The sequence below is a fragment of the Salvia splendens genome, chromosome 5 (genome assembly GCF_004379255.2).
Source record: "Salvia splendens isolate huo1 chromosome 5, SspV2, whole genome shotgun sequence".
Taxonomy (NCBI): Eukaryota; Viridiplantae; Streptophyta; class Magnoliopsida; order Lamiales; family Lamiaceae; genus Salvia; species Salvia splendens.
This window is the reverse complement of record NC_056036.1, coordinates 43,236,590-43,258,234: the sequence shown is the minus strand read 5'-3', so window position 1 is coordinate 43,258,234 and position 21,645 is coordinate 43,236,590. Positions and strand designations below refer to the sequence as shown.

General features: G+C 38.2%; 4 protein-coding genes across 10 annotated transcripts; 3 read left to right on the top strand and 1 right to left on the bottom strand.

The window, feature by feature from the left end:
- The first annotated feature begins 292 nt into the window (after positions 1–292).
- LOC121802031 (probable transcriptional regulator SLK2) lies at positions 293–4,526 on the top strand. Of its 2 annotated transcripts, none has more exons than XM_042201568.1 (10): positions 293–340; positions 892–1,931; positions 2,079–2,210; positions 2,389–2,437; positions 2,613–2,827; positions 2,924–2,992; positions 3,200–3,300; positions 3,404–3,497; positions 3,577–3,646; positions 3,728–4,526. In XM_042201568.1, exons 2-10 carry the CDS (start codon positions 1,047–1,049, stop codon positions 4,426–4,428), a joined length of 2,316 nt encoding a protein of 771 aa, XP_042057502.1. In that variant the 5' UTR covers positions 293–340; positions 892–1,046; the 3' UTR covers positions 4,429–4,526. The 2 variants fall into 2 exon arrangements, with proteins under 2 accessions (XP_042057502.1, XP_042057501.1); XM_042201567.1 differs by lacking the exon at positions 293–340 and adding an exon at positions 390–544.
- Positions 4,527–4,576: 50 nt separating this feature from the next.
- Positions 4,577–7,784, bottom strand: LOC121802032 (E3 ubiquitin ligase BIG BROTHER-related-like). Of its 2 annotated transcripts, none has more exons than XM_042201570.1 (9): positions 7,686–7,784; positions 7,071–7,144; positions 6,449–6,642; positions 6,121–6,355; positions 5,807–5,844; positions 5,660–5,716; positions 5,399–5,535; positions 4,969–5,077; positions 4,577–4,885 (listed from the first exon to the last, which is right to left on the bottom strand). In XM_042201570.1, the coding sequence occupies exons 3-9, from the start codon at positions 6,590–6,592 to the stop codon at positions 4,847–4,849; spliced, it is 759 nt and encodes a 252-aa protein (XP_042057504.1). In that variant the 5' UTR covers positions 6,593–6,642; positions 7,071–7,144; positions 7,686–7,784; the 3' UTR covers positions 4,577–4,846. The 2 variants fall into 2 exon arrangements, with proteins under 2 accessions (XP_042057504.1, XP_042057503.1); XM_042201569.1 differs by having other exon boundaries at positions 6,449–6,627.
- A 3,461-nt stretch (positions 7,785–11,245) lies between these two features.
- LOC121802030 (protein FAR1-RELATED SEQUENCE 5-like) lies at positions 11,246–16,242 on the top strand. Of its 3 annotated transcripts, none has more exons than XM_042201564.1 (6): positions 11,246–11,823; positions 12,653–15,007; positions 15,107–15,259; positions 15,348–15,407; positions 15,493–15,760; positions 15,844–16,242. In XM_042201564.1, exons 2-5 carry the CDS (start codon positions 12,677–12,679, stop codon positions 15,568–15,570), a joined length of 2,622 nt encoding a protein of 873 aa, XP_042057498.1. In that variant the 5' UTR covers positions 11,246–11,823; positions 12,653–12,676; the 3' UTR covers positions 15,571–15,760; positions 15,844–16,242. The 3 variants fall into 3 exon arrangements, with proteins under 3 accessions (XP_042057498.1, XP_042057499.1, XP_042057497.1); XM_042201565.1 differs by having other exon boundaries at positions 11,246–11,997; positions 15,849–16,242; XM_042201563.1 differs by having other exon boundaries at positions 11,246–11,997.
- A 1,096-nt stretch (positions 16,243–17,338) lies between these two features.
- On the top strand, positions 17,339–20,673 carry LOC121805390 (protein IQ-DOMAIN 25-like). Of its 3 annotated transcripts, none has more exons than XM_042205218.1 (4): positions 17,339–17,812; positions 19,190–19,381; positions 19,474–19,542; positions 19,804–20,673. In XM_042205218.1, exons 1-4 carry the CDS (start codon positions 17,528–17,530, stop codon positions 20,494–20,496), a joined length of 1,239 nt encoding a protein of 412 aa, XP_042061152.1. In that variant the 5' UTR covers positions 17,339–17,527; the 3' UTR covers positions 20,497–20,673. The 3 variants fall into 3 exon arrangements, with proteins under 3 accessions (XP_042061152.1, XP_042061150.1, XP_042061153.1); XM_042205216.1 differs by having other exon boundaries at positions 17,340–17,812; positions 19,801–20,673; XM_042205219.1 differs by having other exon boundaries at positions 17,615–17,816; positions 19,801–20,673.
- The last annotated feature ends 972 nt before the right edge of the window (positions 20,674–21,645 follow it).

Sequence of the window (21,645 nt, the reverse complement as noted above, 5' to 3'; positions counted from 1 at the left end):
TTTTATGTGAAATTTATTACAAATGAACAATTAACTTTCGTAATTAACTTTCAATTTAAGCTAAAGTCTTTCATTAAAAATGAACAATTCGGCTGTCAAGCCAGAGCGATTCCAGCTTCCAATGTTATCTCGCCACGTAAACATTGGACAGACGGGATCCCTTGATTCTACTACAGTGAACACCCCTACTAATCATCCGACACGTGTCTATAACCGCCTGCACCCGGTGATCAAAGATTCTCGACCGTCTGTAGCCGGTAACCCCATTTTGTTTCCCGCTATGTAACTGAGCTGAGCACCGATCACCAGCTTAATTTTCTTTCCCCTTTTCTTATCACAAGTAAGTTTATAGAAATTTCTAAATTGAGCATTTCAATTGCAGACCTCTGATTATCGTTTCATTCCCGAATCTTTGTTGTTTGTGAATTTTCGAAATGAGATGAACTAGTTTGAAGCTTAACATGAGAAAGAAACAAAGTTGATTAACATCGAATTGGGTTTGATTGATCCCTCATTTGCTTTTCTGATTGGAATTCCACGGGATGTAAGCTGGGTTTTGTTGGTAGTAGCTGATTTTTAGTGTTAATGAATTTGTGCTTCAGCTTTTCTTTTAATTGGTAAAGATATGTTCTTTGGTGCATTGGTGTTAAATTTCAATGGCCGAACATCAGGGTTCGTTATTAATAATTTGCTTCTGTTTTTCTTTCATTTTTAAGTTGCTAAAGTTACGTGCTTTATTGAATTTGTGCTAAATTTCAGTGGCTGGAAATTAGGGTTTGTTGAAAATAGTTTTGGAGGTTTTCATGGATCTTTTTTACGTGTGCTGTGTTTTATATTCATGTTAGTTTCTTAGCTGTATTTGTTTCCTACTGATTCTCTGCTTGCTGACAGCCCTGGGTCTGCAAGCATCTTACAGTGAGAAAACTGGCATAGATGACCGAAGTTTTGGGGGATATCTGTTTAGCTGGTTTGAACTGTTGTAGTCATTGTGTTAGATTCTGAGTTCTGAGTGCTGGAACTGATTGTTCGTTGGATCCCTGTTACCGATGGTGCCTCCGAGGGTGGCTGTAGGAACAGCTCAATTATCTTCAAGCTCAGGAGTTTTCTTTCGAGGGGATGAACAAGGCCAGTTTCCGGGGAATTCCCAGCTCAGTTCAAATTTTGGGAACTCTTTGAGTTCACTACCTGGTCCCTTTTCTGGGGATGTTAGCAATATAGTCTTAAACAGTTTGGCAAGCTCTGGCCCCAGTGTTGGGGCAAGTTCTTTGGTGACTGATGCGAACTCGGGACTTTCAGGAGGTCACAACCTTCAAAGAAGTGCTAGTGTTAATACCGAATCTTACATGCGCTTGCCTGCCTCGCCTATGTCATTCTCATCTAATAATATTAGCATTTCAGGCTCTTCTGTCATAGATGGATCCTCAGTTGTGCAACAAAGCTCGAATCAAGATTCTGTTTCGCAGCAAAGCCAGCAGCATCATGGAGTTTCTAGTGCTACGTCTTTGCCTCGCACGGGGCAGCTTCAGTTTCCTGGTGGTGCAAGTGTGCAAGGTTCTTTCGCCCTCGACCAAGCTACAATGTCTCAGCTGCAGAAAAAACCCCGTTTGGATATAAGGCAGGAAGATATTGCGCAGCAGCAGGTTTTGCGGCAGCTATTGCAGAGACAAGATTTCATGCATTTACAGAACTCGAATCCTCAATTGCAAGCTTTGATCCAGCAACAGAGGCTAAGGCAGCAAGAGCAACTGATTCTACAGGCTATGTCGCCAATGCAGCGGGTTCAGCTATTGCAGCAACAGCAGCAGTTGCAGTCAAGACAACAGCTTCAAATTCAGGGAATGCCATCTTCAACTGCAGTTCAACCTAATGATGGTGGTGTATGCTCTCGTCGTCTAATGCAATATTTGTATCACCATCGACAACGTCCTGCTGTTAGTACTTTAATCTCATTTGAATTTAACTAGCATACCATTTATTTTGGTTGAGTTCTGTTCTCCTTTTCATGTTGATAATGATATACAGCTCTCATGTCATTTATAATTGATTTATGATGGCTGGACTTACTTGCTTCCTTTTAGGACAATACCATTGTCTATTGGAGAAATTTTGTGGCAGAGTTTTACTCTCCACGTGCGAAGAAGAGATGGTGTCTATCACTGTATAATAGCGTTGGGCAGCATTCACTCGGGGTGTTTCCTCAGGCTGCAATGGTATTTTTCTCTTATCCTTTGACTATTTGCTTATTGGCATACAACGAAACACAACATCCCCATGACATTCATTTACTTTTCTCTTTTCTGCCTGAGGCCTGTTTCTGTTCATGCTTCCGCTTTTCTGTCTTTGGTGCCCTTAAAGCCGATTCTGTAATTTTTTGCTTTTCTTCCGCAGGATGCATGGCAATGTGACATTTGTGGCTCAAAATCTGGAAGGGGGTTTGGTGCGTTTTAATCTCAACCTATAGATGTTGCCTATGTTAATTTATTCGTTGAAACAATATTCTAGTTATACTATAAGGCATCGAACGATCTAGCATGTGTTGTTGGCTAAGTAACTTGTTAGTCGGCTAGCTTTAGTGCTCTGAAAGTTTGGCCTTCTCTTGTCGTTTTCTACAGAGGCAACTTTTGAAGTGCTCCCTAGACTCGAGGAGATCAAGTTTGCCAGTGGTGTAATTGACGAGCTACTGTTCCTGGACCTGCCTCGTGAGAGTAAATTCCCTTCGGGAATAATGATGCTGGAGTATGAAAAGGCAGTTCAAGAAAGTGTGTATGAGCAACTCCGTGTGGTCCGTGAGGGTCATCTTTGCATTCTTTTCACCCCTGATTTAAAGGTAAAATGCAATATTAGTCGACATATAAGTTCTGTCGCGATCTCTTGTTTATGTTTTCACTTTGGTTAACACTTGCCTCACCATAACTTTTTTCAGATTTTGTCTTGGGAGTTTTGTGCCCGGCGTCATGAAGAACTTCTTCCTCGTCGAGTTGTTGCATCCCAGGTAGACATCTTTTGGTTGAGTTCACATGGACTGATCCCTACAATCGTGTTGCCAGCATGTAGTGTATTTTCCATGTTACTATTCTAATCTTCATTTAGTTTAAATACGTTCTATGCTGCATGTGATAAGCAGCTATAATAACTAATGAATGTGGTTTATACATAAACATTTATGTTGTGGAGCTTATAGAACAAATTTCTGCTGCAGGTTAATCGATTGCTACAGGTCGCCCAGAAATGTCAAAGCACGATAGCTGAGAGCGGAGCTGATGGTGTTTCCCATCAAGATTTACAGGCGAACAGTGCTATGTGAGTTGAGAATCAAAAACGTTGACTGGTGTAGATTTCCTTCTTCTTGGTGTGGTGGCGTAACGACTGCCTGGGGTATTAATTTGATGCTCTTTCGTTACAGGGTCATAACAGCCGGGCTCCAACTTGCTCGGAGTTTGGAGTTACAGTCAGTGAATGATCTCGGCTTCTCCAAGAGACATGTCCGGTGCCTACAGGCATGTTTTAATCATTGCATACGCTTTAACATTCACAATCCATTGCATCGGGCTTCTCATATTTGTCTACTGTTTTCAGATAGCGGATGTCGTTAATAGCATGAAAGATTTGATGGATTTCTGCAGAGACCAAAAGAAAAGCCCTATAGGTAAGAACATGTCTATCTGTATCTAAACCCGTGCAAGATTGAATAGCCATTTGGTGATTATCATTGCAATTATGTTTGCAGAGGGCTTGAACAGCTTCTTCCCCAGATGTTCTTCTGTGTCCCGGGTCCAGATGACAGATCACAACACACTCAACAAGCTCATGGCGTTGCATCCTGGGCTCAATAACCAGCTTCCGGGGAGTCGAGGAGCTCTAACTGGATCAGCACATGGTGGTCTTGCAATGACTAACTACCAGAATTTGCTGATGAGACAGAACTCAATGAACTCAACTAATAGCATAAATCAGCACGAGGGGTCTTCTTCTTCTGTCCCCACGACTCCCGGGTCTTCGGGTGCTTTTCTGGGAATGCTTCAGAATCCACAGATTGGTAGCCAAGCACCACAGAAACAGCAGAGTCAACCTCTGCTCTCACAAAACAACCAAACACTACAACATCAGATGCTTCAGCAGTTTCTGCATGACATGAACAGAAAGAACAACGGGGGAGCAGCTGCGCAGATTCAAAACCCGGATTCCATGTCGAACGCTCAACCACAGCCCCCAATCAGAGGCAATAGTTTCAAAGATGCTTCTTTCAAGAGTGAATCTCCAGCATCTGTTAGTCATATGGGATATGGCCATGACCAAAAATCATCATATTTTCCGGAGAGCCTTCGTTCTTCTGTTGAGATAGTTCCAGACATTGCCCATGAGTTCATCGAAAACGGCTTCTTCAACAATGATCTTGATGAAAGCATGAACTTCAGCTGGAAGGGATAACTAATCTGTGTGTTATTTTATATACTACATGTATACAGATTCTGAGGTAGTGGAATATCGAGAATGTGCTTATATAGGCTGGTTTAACTTGGATTTCCTTTGACTGTGTTTTGCATATTTAAACTTCAAAATTTATGTTACTATTGAATTGCAATGAAACTGAAACTTCATTATAGACATACATATCAAAGAAATTCAAGAACTTGAACATGAAATCTCCATCAATCTCCCTCTCTAGTTGACTGTCTCACAAAACAGAGGGATATAAATATCATCTATTTAAGGCAGTGTATCTGGGATTGGGGAAACTGGAGAGACGGTGTTCATAAACACAGACGGTGATGATATAACAACAGTCGAAATCCTTGATTACGCAAGCTGCAACTTCTTCTTGCTTGCTCTGCGCTAACATGATGAACTAGTTGTCTTGCACCTCCTTTTGGCAAATGGGGCATTGCTGCAACCAACCAAAAACTGGTTATCTTTTTTTTTTTCAATTACCTTTAAATAATAGTACTACTTCATCTCTAACCATTTTACCTTGTTTTGCTGCAACCAAGTTTTGATACACTTTGAATGATACTGGTGTGCACAAGGCAAGCTGATCACTTTAGCTCCTTGCTTGTATCCGTCACGGCATATCACACACCTGAAAGAAAAGTTGTTCTACGTTGAGGTTTTTCTTTCTCACACTTTCCTAGACAAATGAAATGCAATGCCTCACTACTTAGAAGGCACTATCTTGTATAGGACGTGCTAACTTACAATAAAATACTAGCTCAAAGGTAGAAGACAGGAATGCATAGGTTTGATAAGATTAACAATGACGGTAAGGGTAGTTGATTGTTGTAAAACTTCTGATGTAGGAGTATCTTCCTAAGGCTTCATTTATCTTATTCCTTGGCAGTTCTTTGATATCAAACCGCATAATCGAAGGAAACGCGAATGCAGAGAGTTAGAGAAACCATACTCTTCTGTTTCCTTCTTTTTCTTCGAGAACAAACCAGATTTGCTTGATTTGTGTCTGAATGTTGGTAACCGTGAGATAAGATCCGCTGTAAGTCCTCTGCTCTCGCTTCCAACAGATTCTCCCAGTGATTGCAACTCCTAAAGACAAATACAGACTCAAGAAAGATATTCATGTGTTGCCACACTTTTACAATTCCTAAGCAGAGATTTTAAAGTTGGAAGAAGACATTAGCAAAGAATTGATACAAGCTGCATAACCAACCTCGTAAGTCATTGTATCAGGATCGAAATCATCTTGCCTTATGTTTTGACTTCCAGCCTGCATAGATTGAGACACAGTATATATACACTGATTTTGAATTTTTGGTTTACAGAATAATGACCAATAGGTGGAGAATAGGAAAAGTACCCTGCTAGGTGTGGCTCTCGAAGTTGATCTTGTGTTATCTGTAATTTATATTTGAATCCTCTTAGCATTAGCAATACATAAGAATTAAAACAAGGAATAATACAGGAGAATATAGAATTAATAAAATGCAATAGGTAGTGATCTTTTTCCCCCCCGTAAAAAATCCATCTTTAAGAGGCATACATCCAAAAGAGCACATCAAGACTGAATTCAATCCCCATAGAAAACAAGGAAAATAACTCCTTAGATTTCATATGCACAAATTTATATGATAAGAAAGGTTAGAAATGAAGCACTTAGGAAATATGTTTTACCAACTGCGCTAACAGTAACAGCAGCATCCTCATTGACAGATAGATAGTTGAAGTCGTCCCCCAGTTCCAGCGCTCTTGCTAAGGCTTCATCAAGAGCTAATTGGTGCTCGATACTTCCTCCATGCGGTAGTTCATTCTCATGTTCCAAAACCAAATTGTCATCACTAGTTTCGCCATAGCTGGAGGCCATGTCCTTGTTCTGGTTTTTGTTCTGAATGAATTGGAAGGCACTTTCCTGTTGTTTCGGACATGTAAATGTCAGTAAGTTTCTTAGATAAAGAGCTTATCCTCAGCTATCAAGAAAGCAGTCTTCAAACATTCAATCTACCTGCACTAAGAGAAGCTCTTGAACATTTAGATCGCCAAATTCCGGGCAACTATCCTTGAGATGTTCAGCAAATTCAGCCGGCGTCATACCGGTCAAATAATGATTAAAGACCTCGTTGTCCATCACCGGTGCTTCAGCCATCATGGAATGATATCTTTGAAATCGGTTTTTTAGGTCCCCTAAATTAATTCGTACTTCAAGAATCAAGTTCAGAAAAACAACATGGCATTTCAAGAAAGGACAATAAGTTTGACAACAAAATCAGTCCAAGAATTCACAGGGGGTGAAAACAATACGCCTAATATCTTTCATTTCATACACCACCAGCCTAGTCCAATCAAATCTCTTCGAGTTTATTAGAATTAAACATCAATAGCTAATTATAAAAACCAAGCTAGAACAACTAGAACAACATAAAAACCAAGCTAGAACAACTAGAACAACATATTACCATAAACATGAATGAAAACAATACACCAAATCTATTTCAGTTATACACCTCCGGCATAGTCCAACCAAACCTTTCAAGTTTTTAGAATTAAACGTCAAGACTCATGATAAAAACCTATATAACCCTAAACACGAAAGAAATCATTTCAAGTGTAAAAGATAACGAACTAACCTCAAGCACAAATGCGCAATACCTCAGTGATTACACATAGCCAGGGCAATTAGATAACAGTATCTTCAGCTTCCCTTAAAATCAACGGAAACGAGCTTGTTAAACATGAGAAATCAATCTTGAAATAAAGAAATACAGAAGAATGGGTCAAGCTGTCCAAATTATTATTTGAAGACATGTAGTTGACCCAAGGATCTTTGTTCAAAGCTAAAAGAAACAAAAAATATCAACTCATACCAACTGATTTCTATACACAAAAAAGATAGTAGCTTGAAGAATGCAACACATATGATCAAAGAAACACGTAATATCTCAATATAAAACAGGCACATATTATACTTACAACAAAGATAATGTAATTTATTCACTGAATTAATCAATCATTTCCTAAAAGGGCTTCATAAGTAAGATTGAATTCCACCATTAACAAACACCAAAAACAAACAAAAAAGACAGGATCTTGCTCACATAATTCACAGATCAGTATTCATACCCAATCAAGAACAATAAATTGCCATGGAAAAACAAAATCAAAACAAGGAGCCCCAAAAAGATGGGTTCTTGAAGTAAAACAAGCAATTGAAGAAATGCTACAGCAAAAAGGGAGCTAGCAACCTCTGAGGATTAAATGGATTCTTGAATTTCCCCTTCTCTCTCTCTTGGTTTCTCACTCCAAAGCCTGCATTCCTCCACCTCACACACTGAAGTAAAAACAGTGAGGAACAAATTAAAAAGAGAAGAAAAAGGAGTCGTTTTTATATGTGGGAGGTGGTGGGAAAGTCAAAAAAATTGGGCCCTACTTCTCACCTAGTCTTGATAAAAGAATTGCGGCCGTCTGAAATCAGCTGCTCTTATTTGTTCTAAATTTCTATTCGATCTTGCTGATTAAGAATGTTGTGAAATCTCACTTCCATCAATTTTTGCAATTTTTTAAAGAATCTTTATCCGCTAAGATGGTTAAATTGTGGGATATTAGTATCTTTAAAAAAATTAATTGTTCATTGTACTGTATCTCATTTTATTAAAATAACTTTTTTTTAATTTTTTGTATTTAATACTAAAACAAATATATTTTGAGTAAGAAAAGTGTTTTATAAACAGAGACATAATTTGAAATTTTATGATTTAATATTTTATTGTTAAATCTATTGAAATTGACTATAATTATGAAAATTTGTGATTTAAGTCTTTATTCTTGAAAATAAGAATTAGACTTCCAAAAATGGAAGACTTCTTTTTAAGTTATTATGGGTAAAACGCGTTTTGCATACAAAGTGAGATACGTTGTTGTTTCCGATCTATAAATTTACATTTCTCTTAATTCTCTTGCTCCTTTTTAACTAGGGTTATTAACATTTATTATCATGAAACTTTTGAAAATTTAATCTTTTTTACCAACATCAAACTTGGCATCTAACTATTAATGTATTTTGATAACAAGTATTCAAAATTTTACTATTATTTAATCCATGTAACCGTATTAATGTATTTTGATAATAAGTATTCAAAATTTTATTATTTGATTTAGTTATATATCCTCTAAATACATAGGACTATCTTATTTATAAATTATGTGGTGATAGAATAATTAAATCTAAAATTTCAAATGCTGAATTAAATTTCGACCAATTTATGTTATTACTTCATTTTCTCTTTAAATAAACACCTAAGTTTAATGCAAACCATAATCCAAAAACCATGTGGTGATAGAAGAATTAAATCTCAAATTTCAAATACTGAATTAGATTTCGACCAATTTATATTGGCATTACTTCATTTTCTCTTTAAATAAACATCTAAGTTCAAGGCAAACCATAATCCAAGAAACATAATCTCAATTTCCACGTTCCGGTAATGAATTGACTAAAAAGATCTAAAAATACATTTTGCATAAAATTTGGAAGATAGTCGATCTGTTTTGACAAATTAGTAGTAGCAAAAATCGCACATAACATATACCTAGAAATGCCACATAGATACGATAATTTATTTTAGTATATTTTAATATTTATGTATCTAGAGCATATAAAATTGAATTGAGTAAATGAGAAAAATATTTTGATTTAAATACTCACTATTATAATACACTGGCGTTACTATTTGACTTGGGACTATTAGGGGATGCGATTTACTAATATCTAAGTCTCTTGATTTATTGAGATTTTCCTGAATGTCCTCATTGAATGGAGATCGGAGAAATCTATCAATTTTTATTACGTTTCTTTCGTCCCTTAAATATGAACTACATTTAGGGGTGGGGAAACGGTTCTTGGTTCTTGGTTAACCGAGAATCGAACCTTATTTTTTCAGTTCTCGGTTAACCGAGAAACAAAAAAATAAGGTTAAGTTTCGGTCCCGGTTAGTGGATTTAGGATTTAGGCGGTTCTCGGTTCTAACCGAGAACCGAAGAACCGATTAATGAGTTTAATTTTAATTTTTTGTAGATTCATTTTAATTTCATAAAGCCTACACCTTTCAAGTTTCAAAAAACAATGTTGTGATAGAAACCAAACTCTATATCCCTATAATTTGTCTGCATTTCAAACAAGCGAAAACACAAATCATCTCTCTGATTCAATAACCAATCTCATAACAGATACTTTGTTTATTAAATTTGGAACTTCAACGTATTAGATACATATGAATCATTAGCAAATAACTTAAAATTCTCATATTGATATATGTACATTGACTTATCTTCCATGAAAAAAATACCTAGTGTTTGAAATGAAGTCAATTCAAATATCTTGTGAGCTCTCTCATCTAAATTCTCGTAGCACACCGGCACCGCTTCTCTCTCCCATGCCGGCGACGACGGCGAGGCTGCTGCTCTCTCTCACGCCGGCGACGACAAGGCTGTTGCTCTCTCCACACCGCTGCTCTCTTCGACGAGGCTGCTGTCCAACTCTCCACGCCGATGCTCTCTCCTTCGTTTCCTTCGGTGGAACCGAAGAACCGATCGGTTCCTTGAGGAACCGAACCGACTAAAGGTTTGGTTACGGTTCTTGTATTTAGAAAAAAAAGGGAGTCGGTTAACCGACTAGTCGGTTCGGTTAGAACCGAGCCGACCGTTTCCCCACCCCTAACTACATTTGCTATTTTTAAATGTCACTTAAAAACAAATCAATTCTACTTAAGAAAAATTTTGTCTACCTCATTCTCCGTTAACCATACTTCAATAATTTTTTCTTTCTATCTTTATCTTATTTTATCAATTGTACATTAAAACTCGTGTCATTTCGAAAATTGTCTAATAGTAGTCATTTATAAGGACGGGGGAGTATTTCTTTAATTTTCTGCCATTATTATTTTGTTGTCTAGCTGGCCATCTAAATTGTCTATAATGCTGTTATCGCCCACAAAATTATTTAAAAATTTACTATAGATTTAAATTATATTTATATTAATATTTATTAAGTAAAACTTAATATAAAAATATTAAAACTCACTTTTAAAGGGCCAGCCCATTTCACTCAAATCCAATCCGATTTGAGCCCAGCCCAATACTCTCTTAACGTCCAACTAATTAAATAGTGTATATTCCAAACATTGTTTATCCTTTCCGTGTCATCAAATGTTTAGTATACACATATCAATCCACCTATTTTATTTGTATTTTCTGCTAATTATTTCTTCTTCTAGCCTAATTAGTCGTGTCATGTGTGTGTTTGATGTATACACACACGAATAGCAATTAGGTTGGCCATGCAAAACTTGGGTATAGTTAGGCTATAAATATACACACTATAAAGGTAGCTACAAATTAAAATATAAATACAATTATACAAGTGCATTCCATTTGCATACAATATACTAGAAATGAAGTCTTTCTTTGGTGCGATTTTCGCGGTTTTGCTGGTGGGTGCGATGTTTTTTATGGACGGAAGCTTAGCACAACCTTGCTCGTCAGCTCTGAACGTGTGCACGCCGTACGTGGTCCCCGGGGCCGTGGCGAACCCGAGCCCCGATTGTTGTGGCGCCCTGCAGTCCATTAACCGCGACTGCTTGTGTAGCACCCTCCGCATCGCCTCTCGCATCCCGGCCCAGTGCAACCTTCCTCCCCTCACTTGCCGTATATATATCATGCTTTATCTCCTCTTTCTTTCCTTAACATTTTTTCTTATTACAATCCTTTGATTTTAATACTTTTGATTTTTTTCTCTTGCAACAGCAAACTGAAGTTGGAATTTTGATCATCCACAATAATGGAATGCTTTTTCCACTTTTTTTCTTCTCTTTTTTTTTTCTAGTAATTAACCATGTAGTATTAGTTCATGCAAAAGTAAAAGTATCACCAAATAAGCAATAAACATGGTTTCAATATTTGTTGAACGTAACGTCGCTTAGCTAGTAGTAAGACTTCTCTTTTTGAATGATAAGACCTAAAAAAACCTATCACATTAAATTCAAGATATAATGATTTCACATAATAATTGCAAATAAATTCATGGAATTTCATTAGCCCCAATAAAATGAAATGAATGAAAGGACCAACGGGCTAAGCACACTGGGCCACAACCCGACCCATCTAGCGACGGTTGAAATTGGGCAGGGTCGGGTTAAATTTACCCAAAAAATCTGCACGGTTGGATTTCATCAACGGATGTGATTCATCCGCATATAATTTCCCCAAACAAATCCACTAATTAATTTATTACTCAATCCTTCACCGGTGATCGCCAAAATCAACCATCCGCCGCCGCAGCCGTCTCGATCCCGGAATTTCTTCGTAATTCTGCGAATTCACTACTGTGTAAGTTCCGGACGTCGCCGCCGGGGAGCACAATTCTCGCGGCGAGCGACTTGTGAATCCATCGCTGTTTTACTTCGTTGTTTGTTCCTTGTGTATTAGCTGAAGCTTCCTAGCTCGATTCCATTTGTCAGTCTCTCATCACTGTCTATTGCGTCGCTAATTTTCCAGTTCAAGGTATACATGTACTATAACTCTGTATAAATTACTCTAAAATTAAGCATTTAACCCTTGAATGGTCCTTTGTTGAGTCAGAGAATCCATATTTATTTGGTTGTGTCTAGAATAGAAGAATGATGTAACCTTTACACACAGCTGGAAACAATGTGTTCATTTCGTTCGTGGTTCTTTTTCAATTTAAATGTAAGGAGTGTATATTGCATTTGTCTCACGGTTTCATGTTGATACTATGCTAACAACTAGGGCTGTCTAATTTGTCTTGCAAATATAAATGAATTGTGGTCATAAGTTTGCATATCTTGTTTTGTGTTCTGGTAAGTTTCCTAATAGTATGTCACGTTTGTTGAGAGACAAGCCGGGGTTTTGGAAATATTACAAGATCTTTAGCTGCTCTTCGGGGTTAAATAGCATATGAAATCCTTATCATTGTCTCACTTACTACTACTACTACTACTACTACTACTACTACTACTACTACTATTCACTACTGCATGATTTGGGCCTTGCTTTGAATTCATGATTTTCATCCTTTTCTTTTCGAACGAAAGATAGGGGAAGTGGGGCAAAAGGAAGTAATAGGAATTACTAATTTATTACTACTAGGGAGCTTTTTGATTAAAAAAAAACTTACAAAATTTATTGTCCATGCTAGCCTTTGCAATTTGAAGGAAGTGCCATGGATGTAAATGAGGGAGAGGAAGTTCAGAACCATGAGAATGATGCAGATGTCAGAATGTCAAATAATTTGGACTTGAATGTGGAGCATGATTGTCGTAGCCCAAAATCATCCAATGTCAAAGGAGTTCGTTCTCGTCGTTCTTTGAAACATGATGTACTAAAACTGGGCACTGAGTTTGATTCTGATGAGCAAGCATATAGATTTTATCATAAGTATGCTGAGTTGGTTGGGTTCAGTGTAAGAAAAGACTGGGTCAATAGGAGCAAAGTCCATGGACGGGTGATGTCAAGAAAGTTTACCTGTTCCAGACAAGGTCACCGGAAGAAAGACAAGAGAGATATTAATGTGAAGAAACATCGCAAGGAAACAAGAACAGGTTGTTTGGCTTACATGGTAGTAACTCGGCAAACTGATGGAAAATACATTGTTACTCAGTTTGAAGCAGAGCACAATCACGAGGATGTGAATCTGACTAAAGCTGAGAGGTTACTGGAATCCGCATCAGGTAAAGAGGACTGTACTGAGGTTCCTGAAACTGAATCATTGAAGAACTCAGAGATTCAATTAAAGCTGTCCTTTCAGATGTTAGGTATACGGTTTTGCCCTCCAGAAAATTTCGATGACCTTCAGATAGAAGATGATGTTTTCTTGAGCTCCAGGCGGACAAGAGATATGAAAGAAGGAGATGCTGCACGCTTGATGTATTATTTCCAGAGACAGCATTTTGTAAACCCTTCATTCTTTTACTCATTACAACTCGACATTGATGATAAAGTTAGCAATATATTTTGGGCTGATGACAATATGATCACGGAGTATGGTCATTTTGGGGATGTTGTATGTCTAGATACATCGTGCACAAGAAACAAAAGTTTTCGTCCTCTTGTTCAGTTTGTTGGACTAAATAATCATAGGCAAGTTGTAATTTTTGGTGCTGCCTTCTTATATGATGACAGTGTTGACTCCTTCAAGTGGCTTGTTCAAACTTTTGTGCAAGCGATGTCTGGTAAGAAACCTAAGTTCATTCTGTCAGATCAGGATGCAACGGTTGTTCAAGCTATTCATGCAGTTTTACCAGAGACAAGCCACTGTATCTGTGCCTGGCAGATGTATCTGATTGCCCTTAAACATCTTCGCCATGTGGTTAAGGAATATGATTCTTTTTTGATTGATCTTAGAAGCTGTATCTTTGGTCATTGGCAGGAGGAAGATTTCATCCAAGCATGGGACTCTATGTTGGAGAGACATTGCTTGAGTAATAATGCATGGTTGAGATGGATGTATAGAGAGAAAGAGAAATGGGCTGTAGCATATGATAGAAATACTTTCTTCGTTGAGAGAAATGGCACACATCTGGTGGAGCTTTTGTCTGATAAACTCAGAAGCTGCTTAGGGCCGGATATTGACGTTCTTCAGTTTTTCAAACACTTCAAGAATGTGGTCAATGAACAAAGGTACAGAGAACTAGAATCAACCCTTGACATGGGAAGACATGCTCCAGTTTTAATGGCTAATGCCATCTTACTTAAGCATCCTAGTGAGACTTATACACCGAAGGCTTTTGAAGTATTTCAGAGAGAATATGAGAAATGTTTAAATGTCATTATTGATAAGTGCGGTGAGCGTGGTACAAGAACTGATTACAAAGCCAAAACATATGGAAAGTCCAGAGACTTCTTGGTCGCATATAATTCTTTTGATGGCACTGTTTCTTGCAACTGCATGAAGTTTGAGCATGTTGGGTTTTTGTGCAGCCATGCTCTAAAAGTCCTTGATCATCAAAATATAAAGGTTGTTCCGCATTATTATATCTTAAAGAGATGGGCAAAAGATGCAAGGATTTTGCCAATTGGAGAAAGTCATATCTGTGTAGGTGATGACAACAGAAAGATTATTGCCACTCGTTACAAAGACCTCTGTCGTAATATAATGCAAATATCTGCCAGGGCTGCTGAATCTGACCCAGCTTTTGAATATGCTTCAAGGAAAATTGATGAAGTCTCGCGAGGAATCGAAAGAATCCTGAATTTTAAAACTTTTGACGAAGCTAAAGGTCCTTGTGCTTCAGACAATGGACTAGCTGGTGTTGGTCTTGATAGAAATGACTTTGAGAATCAGGATGTTGATGTGATGAAAGGAACCACTGAAGCAGAAAGTATAGTACCTGATAAAGATCAACTGAATCACTGTGGTGAACAAATCCCTGGTGTGAGTGGCAGTATAAATATTCGCCCTTCTCCACCTGAAACACTTCTATCCGTAACTTGTGCTCCTCCCACATATATTTCTCCTCCAATTCCTGCGCCTTCACTGAGTCCACTTACACAGGTATATTGGTTACATTTTGAGAGACTTCCTGATTGGCTGTTTTCTGTGTCTTTCTTATTAAATCCAGATGTTTTACTATGTATTTTATCTCTATTGAAGGGCTTATACACCATTGAATCCAGTCATATGGTGCAGAATATGTATCAAGCATCTAATTTAACCATTAACCAGCAAGTCAACCCTAACATGTACGAACCTTCAAGTTTTTTCACTGGCCAACATCATTCTCCCAGTCATGCTCAACTCCTTCAAGTAAGTACTTTTACGCCTGCCATCGAAAATCTATTGCAAACTCTTGATATATGATTTCACTAATCTGCTCTGTACTTCTTTCATCCAGGAGTCATTGATTCATAGCCAGTTTCAGGATCCTGTGTCAAATGGTAATCAATTGAAGCAGGTAGGTATTGTTGCTATATGGAACTTTTGTTCTGACGGAAATGATGCTTTGTTGACAAGATTCACTTCTCCTGATCCATGCGTAGGTAATGGATGACAGCCAGCACCTACATCCATCTTCATTCATGCATTATAATCATAGATACAGAGCTGCTGGTGTTTAGGATATATATTGGGAAGTATGCCATAGCAGGATCCAGTGTATTGTTATGTACATAGTTTAGTATTCCGTACTGATACTTGAGATCAAGCCAGTCTTCCCCTAGTGAGGCATGGGCCCCGAAACAAGATACTGCTAAGAAGAGTCCGAGAAGGAAAGGCCTTATCAAGGAGCTCGCCTCTACTAACTCCTGGGTGCGTTGTTCAGACTTATGTTATGCCCTATGTTCCTTCTTTTGCATTTTAAAGCCTGAGTGTTTCTATTTCTGATGATACAGAGTAGATTGACTAAGCGGATATGGGGAAGACACCGAACCTCAATGCTGATTTAACTTATCTGATGGTGTTTTCCCACTGTCCACGCCGTTGTACAATTGATGACGGCTGCAAATACTAAATTGCACTTGAATCATATCCTCCTTTTATAACATGGGGGGGTGTTTGTTTTGTTGTGTTTAAGGATTGTTGTGAGAGGAAAAGGAAGATTTGGGTTGGTGGTGCAGTAGTAATTCATCATTTGAGAAGGTGGGGGCCCATGGATTACTAGGAATTGTGGCTCTTGTTAGCTCTACCCATTTGGATCATCATGTCTTCTGTTTCGTGTGAATTGCTACCTGTTTTAAGTGTGGACGATGATCATTTTGAGCACCAATTACTTGATTCTTTCATTTTGAGCACCCATTACTTGATTCTTTCAATAATTACTCTTGTTACTTCTCAAAGGGTTAGAATTTAGCTACAACTAGTTTAATTATGAGGTTACTTGTCTTCACCGATTGTTTTGGTAAACCCAACATTTTCTTTTTCAAAAATTGACAGCTCAAGCCTATGTATATATATTTTACTTTGTAGTAAAATGCAGTTTGGTTCTCCATACATCCAAGTTCTTCTAATTGTGCCCCTAATTTTTTATGAAAGACATTAAGTTTCAATATGACTTGCACCAAAATGTTACTCCCTACTTTCACATCCATTTATTAAAACTTGGCCCATGTACTGATATGTAAAACTGTTGATCAACAAATCAAGAACCCAAAAAATTAATTTATGTAGACGTTAATGCTCATAATTAGTAATAGTAAAATTTGTAAATTACAAGACTAAATAAAAACACTGAAACTGAACTAGTGATACGCTTAGGATAAATATTCAATTTTATTTCATCGTATTAAATATCTCACTCTAACCATAATTGTGAAAAAGATAAATTACTTCAATTCTGTAGGGGCGAAATGCTAGAAATTCACGCAACTTAAAAATTATTTGGAAAATCATCAAGTTTGCATCTGTTAGCTATTATTTACGATGAAAATAAATCCTGCAACCTACTTTTTATATATTGTTGATATTTTTCTACCAAATGATACCCTATCCTAGTATAAATAGCTGACATTGTTTAACTATTAGGTACTAATGTCAAGATTTCTCAACTATCTATCTACTCCACAATTTTATTAAAAAAAAAGTAGACCATGGAATATATATAAAAAAAATCAAACTATATAAATTAAAAATTCATGATTTGTTTGTAATTATCCTACTACTAAAAAATTCAATAAACATATACAGTGCGTCATATATTGTTGATGTTTTCAATCAAACAATTGTTTGATTTCTTGTATGAATAGCCGACATCGAATTCTCAATATTGACATCCACATATCATTTTCCCACTATTACTAGATACATTTACACAAAAAAAATCACCATCAAATAATCTTAAACGAATCCAAATTTCATTTTTTGTAACTTTTAAAATTGAAGAACGTAACAACAACTAGAGAGCCAACATCGCGCGTTTCCCTCACTCCCTCCTTTCCCACTGTGATACAAATTTAAACCTCCCCCACTTCAATAAATTCCACCACACTCATCTCTCTCATCACAATCAAATTCCCCTCTGCATCAAAATGCTCAATCCACCTCTACTTCAATCCTCACCCCCAATCCCTACAATGCGCCATGGGTAAGGCAGCCAGGTGGTTCCGTTCCCTCTTCACCTCTAAAAAGCCGCCGGATTCTTCGCCGGCGCCCCCAAATCATGCGGAAAATCCTATGTCCACTCCCTACATCGACGCCAACAAGCACGCAATAGCGGTAGCCGCCGCCACCGCCGCCGTCGCCGAGGCCGCGCTCGCCGCCGCCCAAGCTGCCGCTCAGGTGGTCCGCTTGACCAGCGGCACAAATGCTGATTGGAGGTCTGTGTTGGCCGCCGTCAAGATTCAGTCGGCTTTCCGAGCTTATTTGGTTGGTAATTTTGTTTTCAATTTTGATAAAAATCGTGTCTTTAGCTCAATTTGTGTTTTATTTTAGTTAATTAGTGAATGAATTGAGTTTTGGACTTATTCGAAGTTTGGGATGAGAGCCCCCCTTTGAGTTCTTGGATTATGTGAAGTCTTTGTCATACATATCTACTATGTGGGGAATGACAGCAAATCATATATCAATAGCTTGATTCACTCATGGAGACAGCATGCCCATGTTGGTAGATGCTCTTTAAAAATTGTCACGAGTTTTAATACGAAATTGGTGAATTGGGAACGAGAAAGAGAAATAATTAGTTGAAGTAGTGACAGTAGAGGGTGAAATTCATTAGTAGTTTAATAGTAGTATGTGGTGAAAATTTTCCGAGAATAGAAGTGGATTAATTTCGACGAAAATGGCAAAAGGGGACTATTTTTCGGTGACGGAGGGTGTATATGATTTTTGGAGGTTGATGTTACTGGTCATCAAGTGAGGGAGTGGTGGTGGGGAAGTGGGACTCAGTTCCGCCACCAAGCTAGTGGTTGTGATATTTCACAATTATTGACAGTTAGTTCATTTGTCTTTTAACACAGGTGTTGCAGGACTTTGTTCTGTCCTCTTAAGTTGTGAAGGATATTTCCTTCTTCTTTTGGGACTTTGTCTCTTATCTGTGGTGTAAAGGAGCTCATGTGCTTTACTTTGTAGGTAAAGTTTGTGAATGTCTTTTTATGTGGTCAGTATGAGACATGGAAGCACAGTTTTTTAGATAAGAAGCATGTGATGCTTCACATGTGAAGTTGAACTGTTTTTTGTGCACATCCGAAACAACTTTGCTGTTTTGGTAGTATTCTCTCTGCCTATGCAATTCTACAATAATGGACTATCACTTGTTCTAAACAGCTGCTACTGTTATTGAAATGACTAAGAGTGCTTACATATAAAAAGTATTGAATCGAAAGGCTTAAGATTTGCATTGTAGTGGTGTGGTGATCATGCTTGATATACGATTCTAGGAATCCCGTTACTGAGAAGGGGAGAAACTTGTGGCAGTTCTTGATTCATAAGAACTTGGCTCAACTCTTTGTACTTCCTTTGGTTACTTATATATGAAAAATATTGAATCGAAATTCGAAAAGCTCAAGATTTGCTTGTAGTGGCGTGGTGATCTTGCTTTATATACGGTTCTAGGAATCCCTTCACAGAGAAGGGGAGAAACTCGTGGCTATTCTTGATTCATAAACTACTTGGCTTAACTCTGTTGCTCTTTTGTACCTCCTTTGGTTACTATCTGCTTAACATCTCTAAGGTCAATTCTTGTTGTAAATTATTTTTGTTGTGTGGCGAAGCAAAGAAGGTGTGACATCGAATGTGTGTTTGTAGGCTAAGAGAGCGTTGAGTGCCCTCAAGGGATTGGTTAAGCTTCAAGCCCTGGTGAGAGGACACATTGTGAGAAAGCAAAGCGCGGATATGCTCTACCGTATGCAAACAATGGCCAAGATCCAGGCTCGAGCCTCTGCACATCGTTCTTACACAGATGCTAGAATTAACTTCTTCTCTAGTTCCAATCATACAGTGAGTCTACTTACATCTGATTTAATGAACTTTCATCTATGACTCAAGTGCGCGTGTTCGTTAACGATTCTGTTCATGTGTGATACTTTCAGGGCGTGGCAAGGATCGGAGAAAACACAGAGAGGCCAAATTCTGGGAAACATGGTGGATCTCTTCCTAAGGTAGTTTAATTTACTGATGATAATCCCGAATTTATTTACTCCTCCCCCCCCCCGGGCCGACATACATTTCATTTTGGCACGCGAACTAAAAAAGTGGTGTCTAGTGGGTTAAATAAAAAGACAATAAAGTAGGAGAGATGTGAGAGAACAAAAGTTAAGTTTTGCCAAAAGATGAAATGTGTCACTTACTTTGGGACGGAGGGAGTATTCAAGAAACCAAGCAATTTACATTCGTTTAACGTGTCTCGTGAAATGCAGCAGCATCATTCAAGATCATACGTTGGTAACAAAGAGAAGTCGTCACATCTAACTTCCAGATGGTTAAATCACTGGATGGAACAAAGCGCGTGGAACAACATCCCGGAGGCCTCGTTAGAGAGTGGCCACGACGATGACGAGAAAAACGACAACATACTGGAGATAGACACGTGGAAGCCTCGCGACCGAGCAGCTCCCAATTCCCACTATTTCTCAGCATGGAAGAATAACGACTTAGGACAGGACCATTCAAAGAGAGTTTTCTCAAAGCTCCAAAAACCAATCAATCCTAGTATTTCCTCCGAGGAAGCGAGGACTGCTGACAACAGCCCGAGAGTGAATTCAGCTTCGTCTAGACAGACCAGCAACCTAAGGGCTCCGTTCACTCCTGCTAGGAGCGAGTGCTCTAGAAGTGCGTTTGGTGATTATCTCAGTCATCCCAATTACATGGCGAATACCAAGTCATCACGGGCTAAACTCAGGTCTCACAGTGCACCCAAGCAGAGGACAACGCAGCAGCACGAGGCGCTCGCCTTGAGCGCTGCTACACACGGCTGCGATCCTTGGAATATCAATATGGACACTGTCTCAGAAAAGGGCTCTGCATATAGCAACACATATATCGAGTCTGGTCTTGTAAAGAGGCAAGGGACTACCGGAAACGACGCCGGCTACGGCCGTAGGGCCTACCGATGAATCTCTTTTCCATGGTTACTGACTCACTGTCTGAGGTACATCAGCACATGATATTGTTGTTAGAGATTATGGTAAGAAACTACTAGTAGTTTGGAGAAAAGAGGCCATGAAGTTGGCTTTGTAAGTTTGTAATCAACATTTGTTTGTGAGGTTATTGAAAACTTGTGTTACAGATAATCAATATTTCACATATTTGATTTGTATTTAAAATTTTAAATAAAAATGGTTAATTTAATTTGATTAAAAATTGCTTGAAAGTAATAATTATAAATAACGAATTAAGTTAATGCGTTAGTGACATGTGATTTTTGTTAATATGCTCCACCAGATTTATACAGTGACCTAAGTGCAGGGGCAACGCAGGACTCGAACTCGAGATCTTTGGCCTCAGGCATTAAACTCTCTACCGCTTGGCCAACTCACACGCACATTGATGCTATTATTGCAATCGACAACACCAGAGAGAGCAAGTAAGATCCATAGTTGATGTTCCACGACTTCTTCGAGCACGATGGTTGGATGAGAATCTTTGTGGCCGATAGTTTACGCACCCCTCGATGTTGTTGGACAATTCTTCCATACTCAATGCATGCGGTTGATGCTACCAAGCATGCCCCGTAAGTTGTGTCGTGTATAGTGCATATGGAGCAGCTGCTAACAGTTTTGAGTTGTTGACTTGTTGGCGACCTCAAATATCCAATATTGAATATATCTCAAATGGCGCGACTGAATCGTATTCAGGCATTCACACCCTATCGGCGTGTATCTACTTGAGGAATTTTTCAAAAAACTCCACAAGTCGCGAGTTGTCATATCACAATATACATTTCAACATCAAAAGCCCTTGATGGCATTCCGTCTGGAAGCGCTCTCACAAACCACCAGCATGTCCGATATATGCATGAATAAAATAAATTATCAAATTTAATTACTTGCATTTTAAGAAATCCTAAAAACACCAAGACCATTATGTTTGTTGTAACAAAGACGATACATAGCGCTATGCCCTTATTGAAAGCCTTATTTAGTTATTTTGTTCCCACAATAATCATTCATTCCTCCATAATTTTTTTGATACCTTAAACCTCATATATTTAAATAAATAAAAAATAAAATTAAAAAATCAATTGAAATGATGTGTAAGAAAGC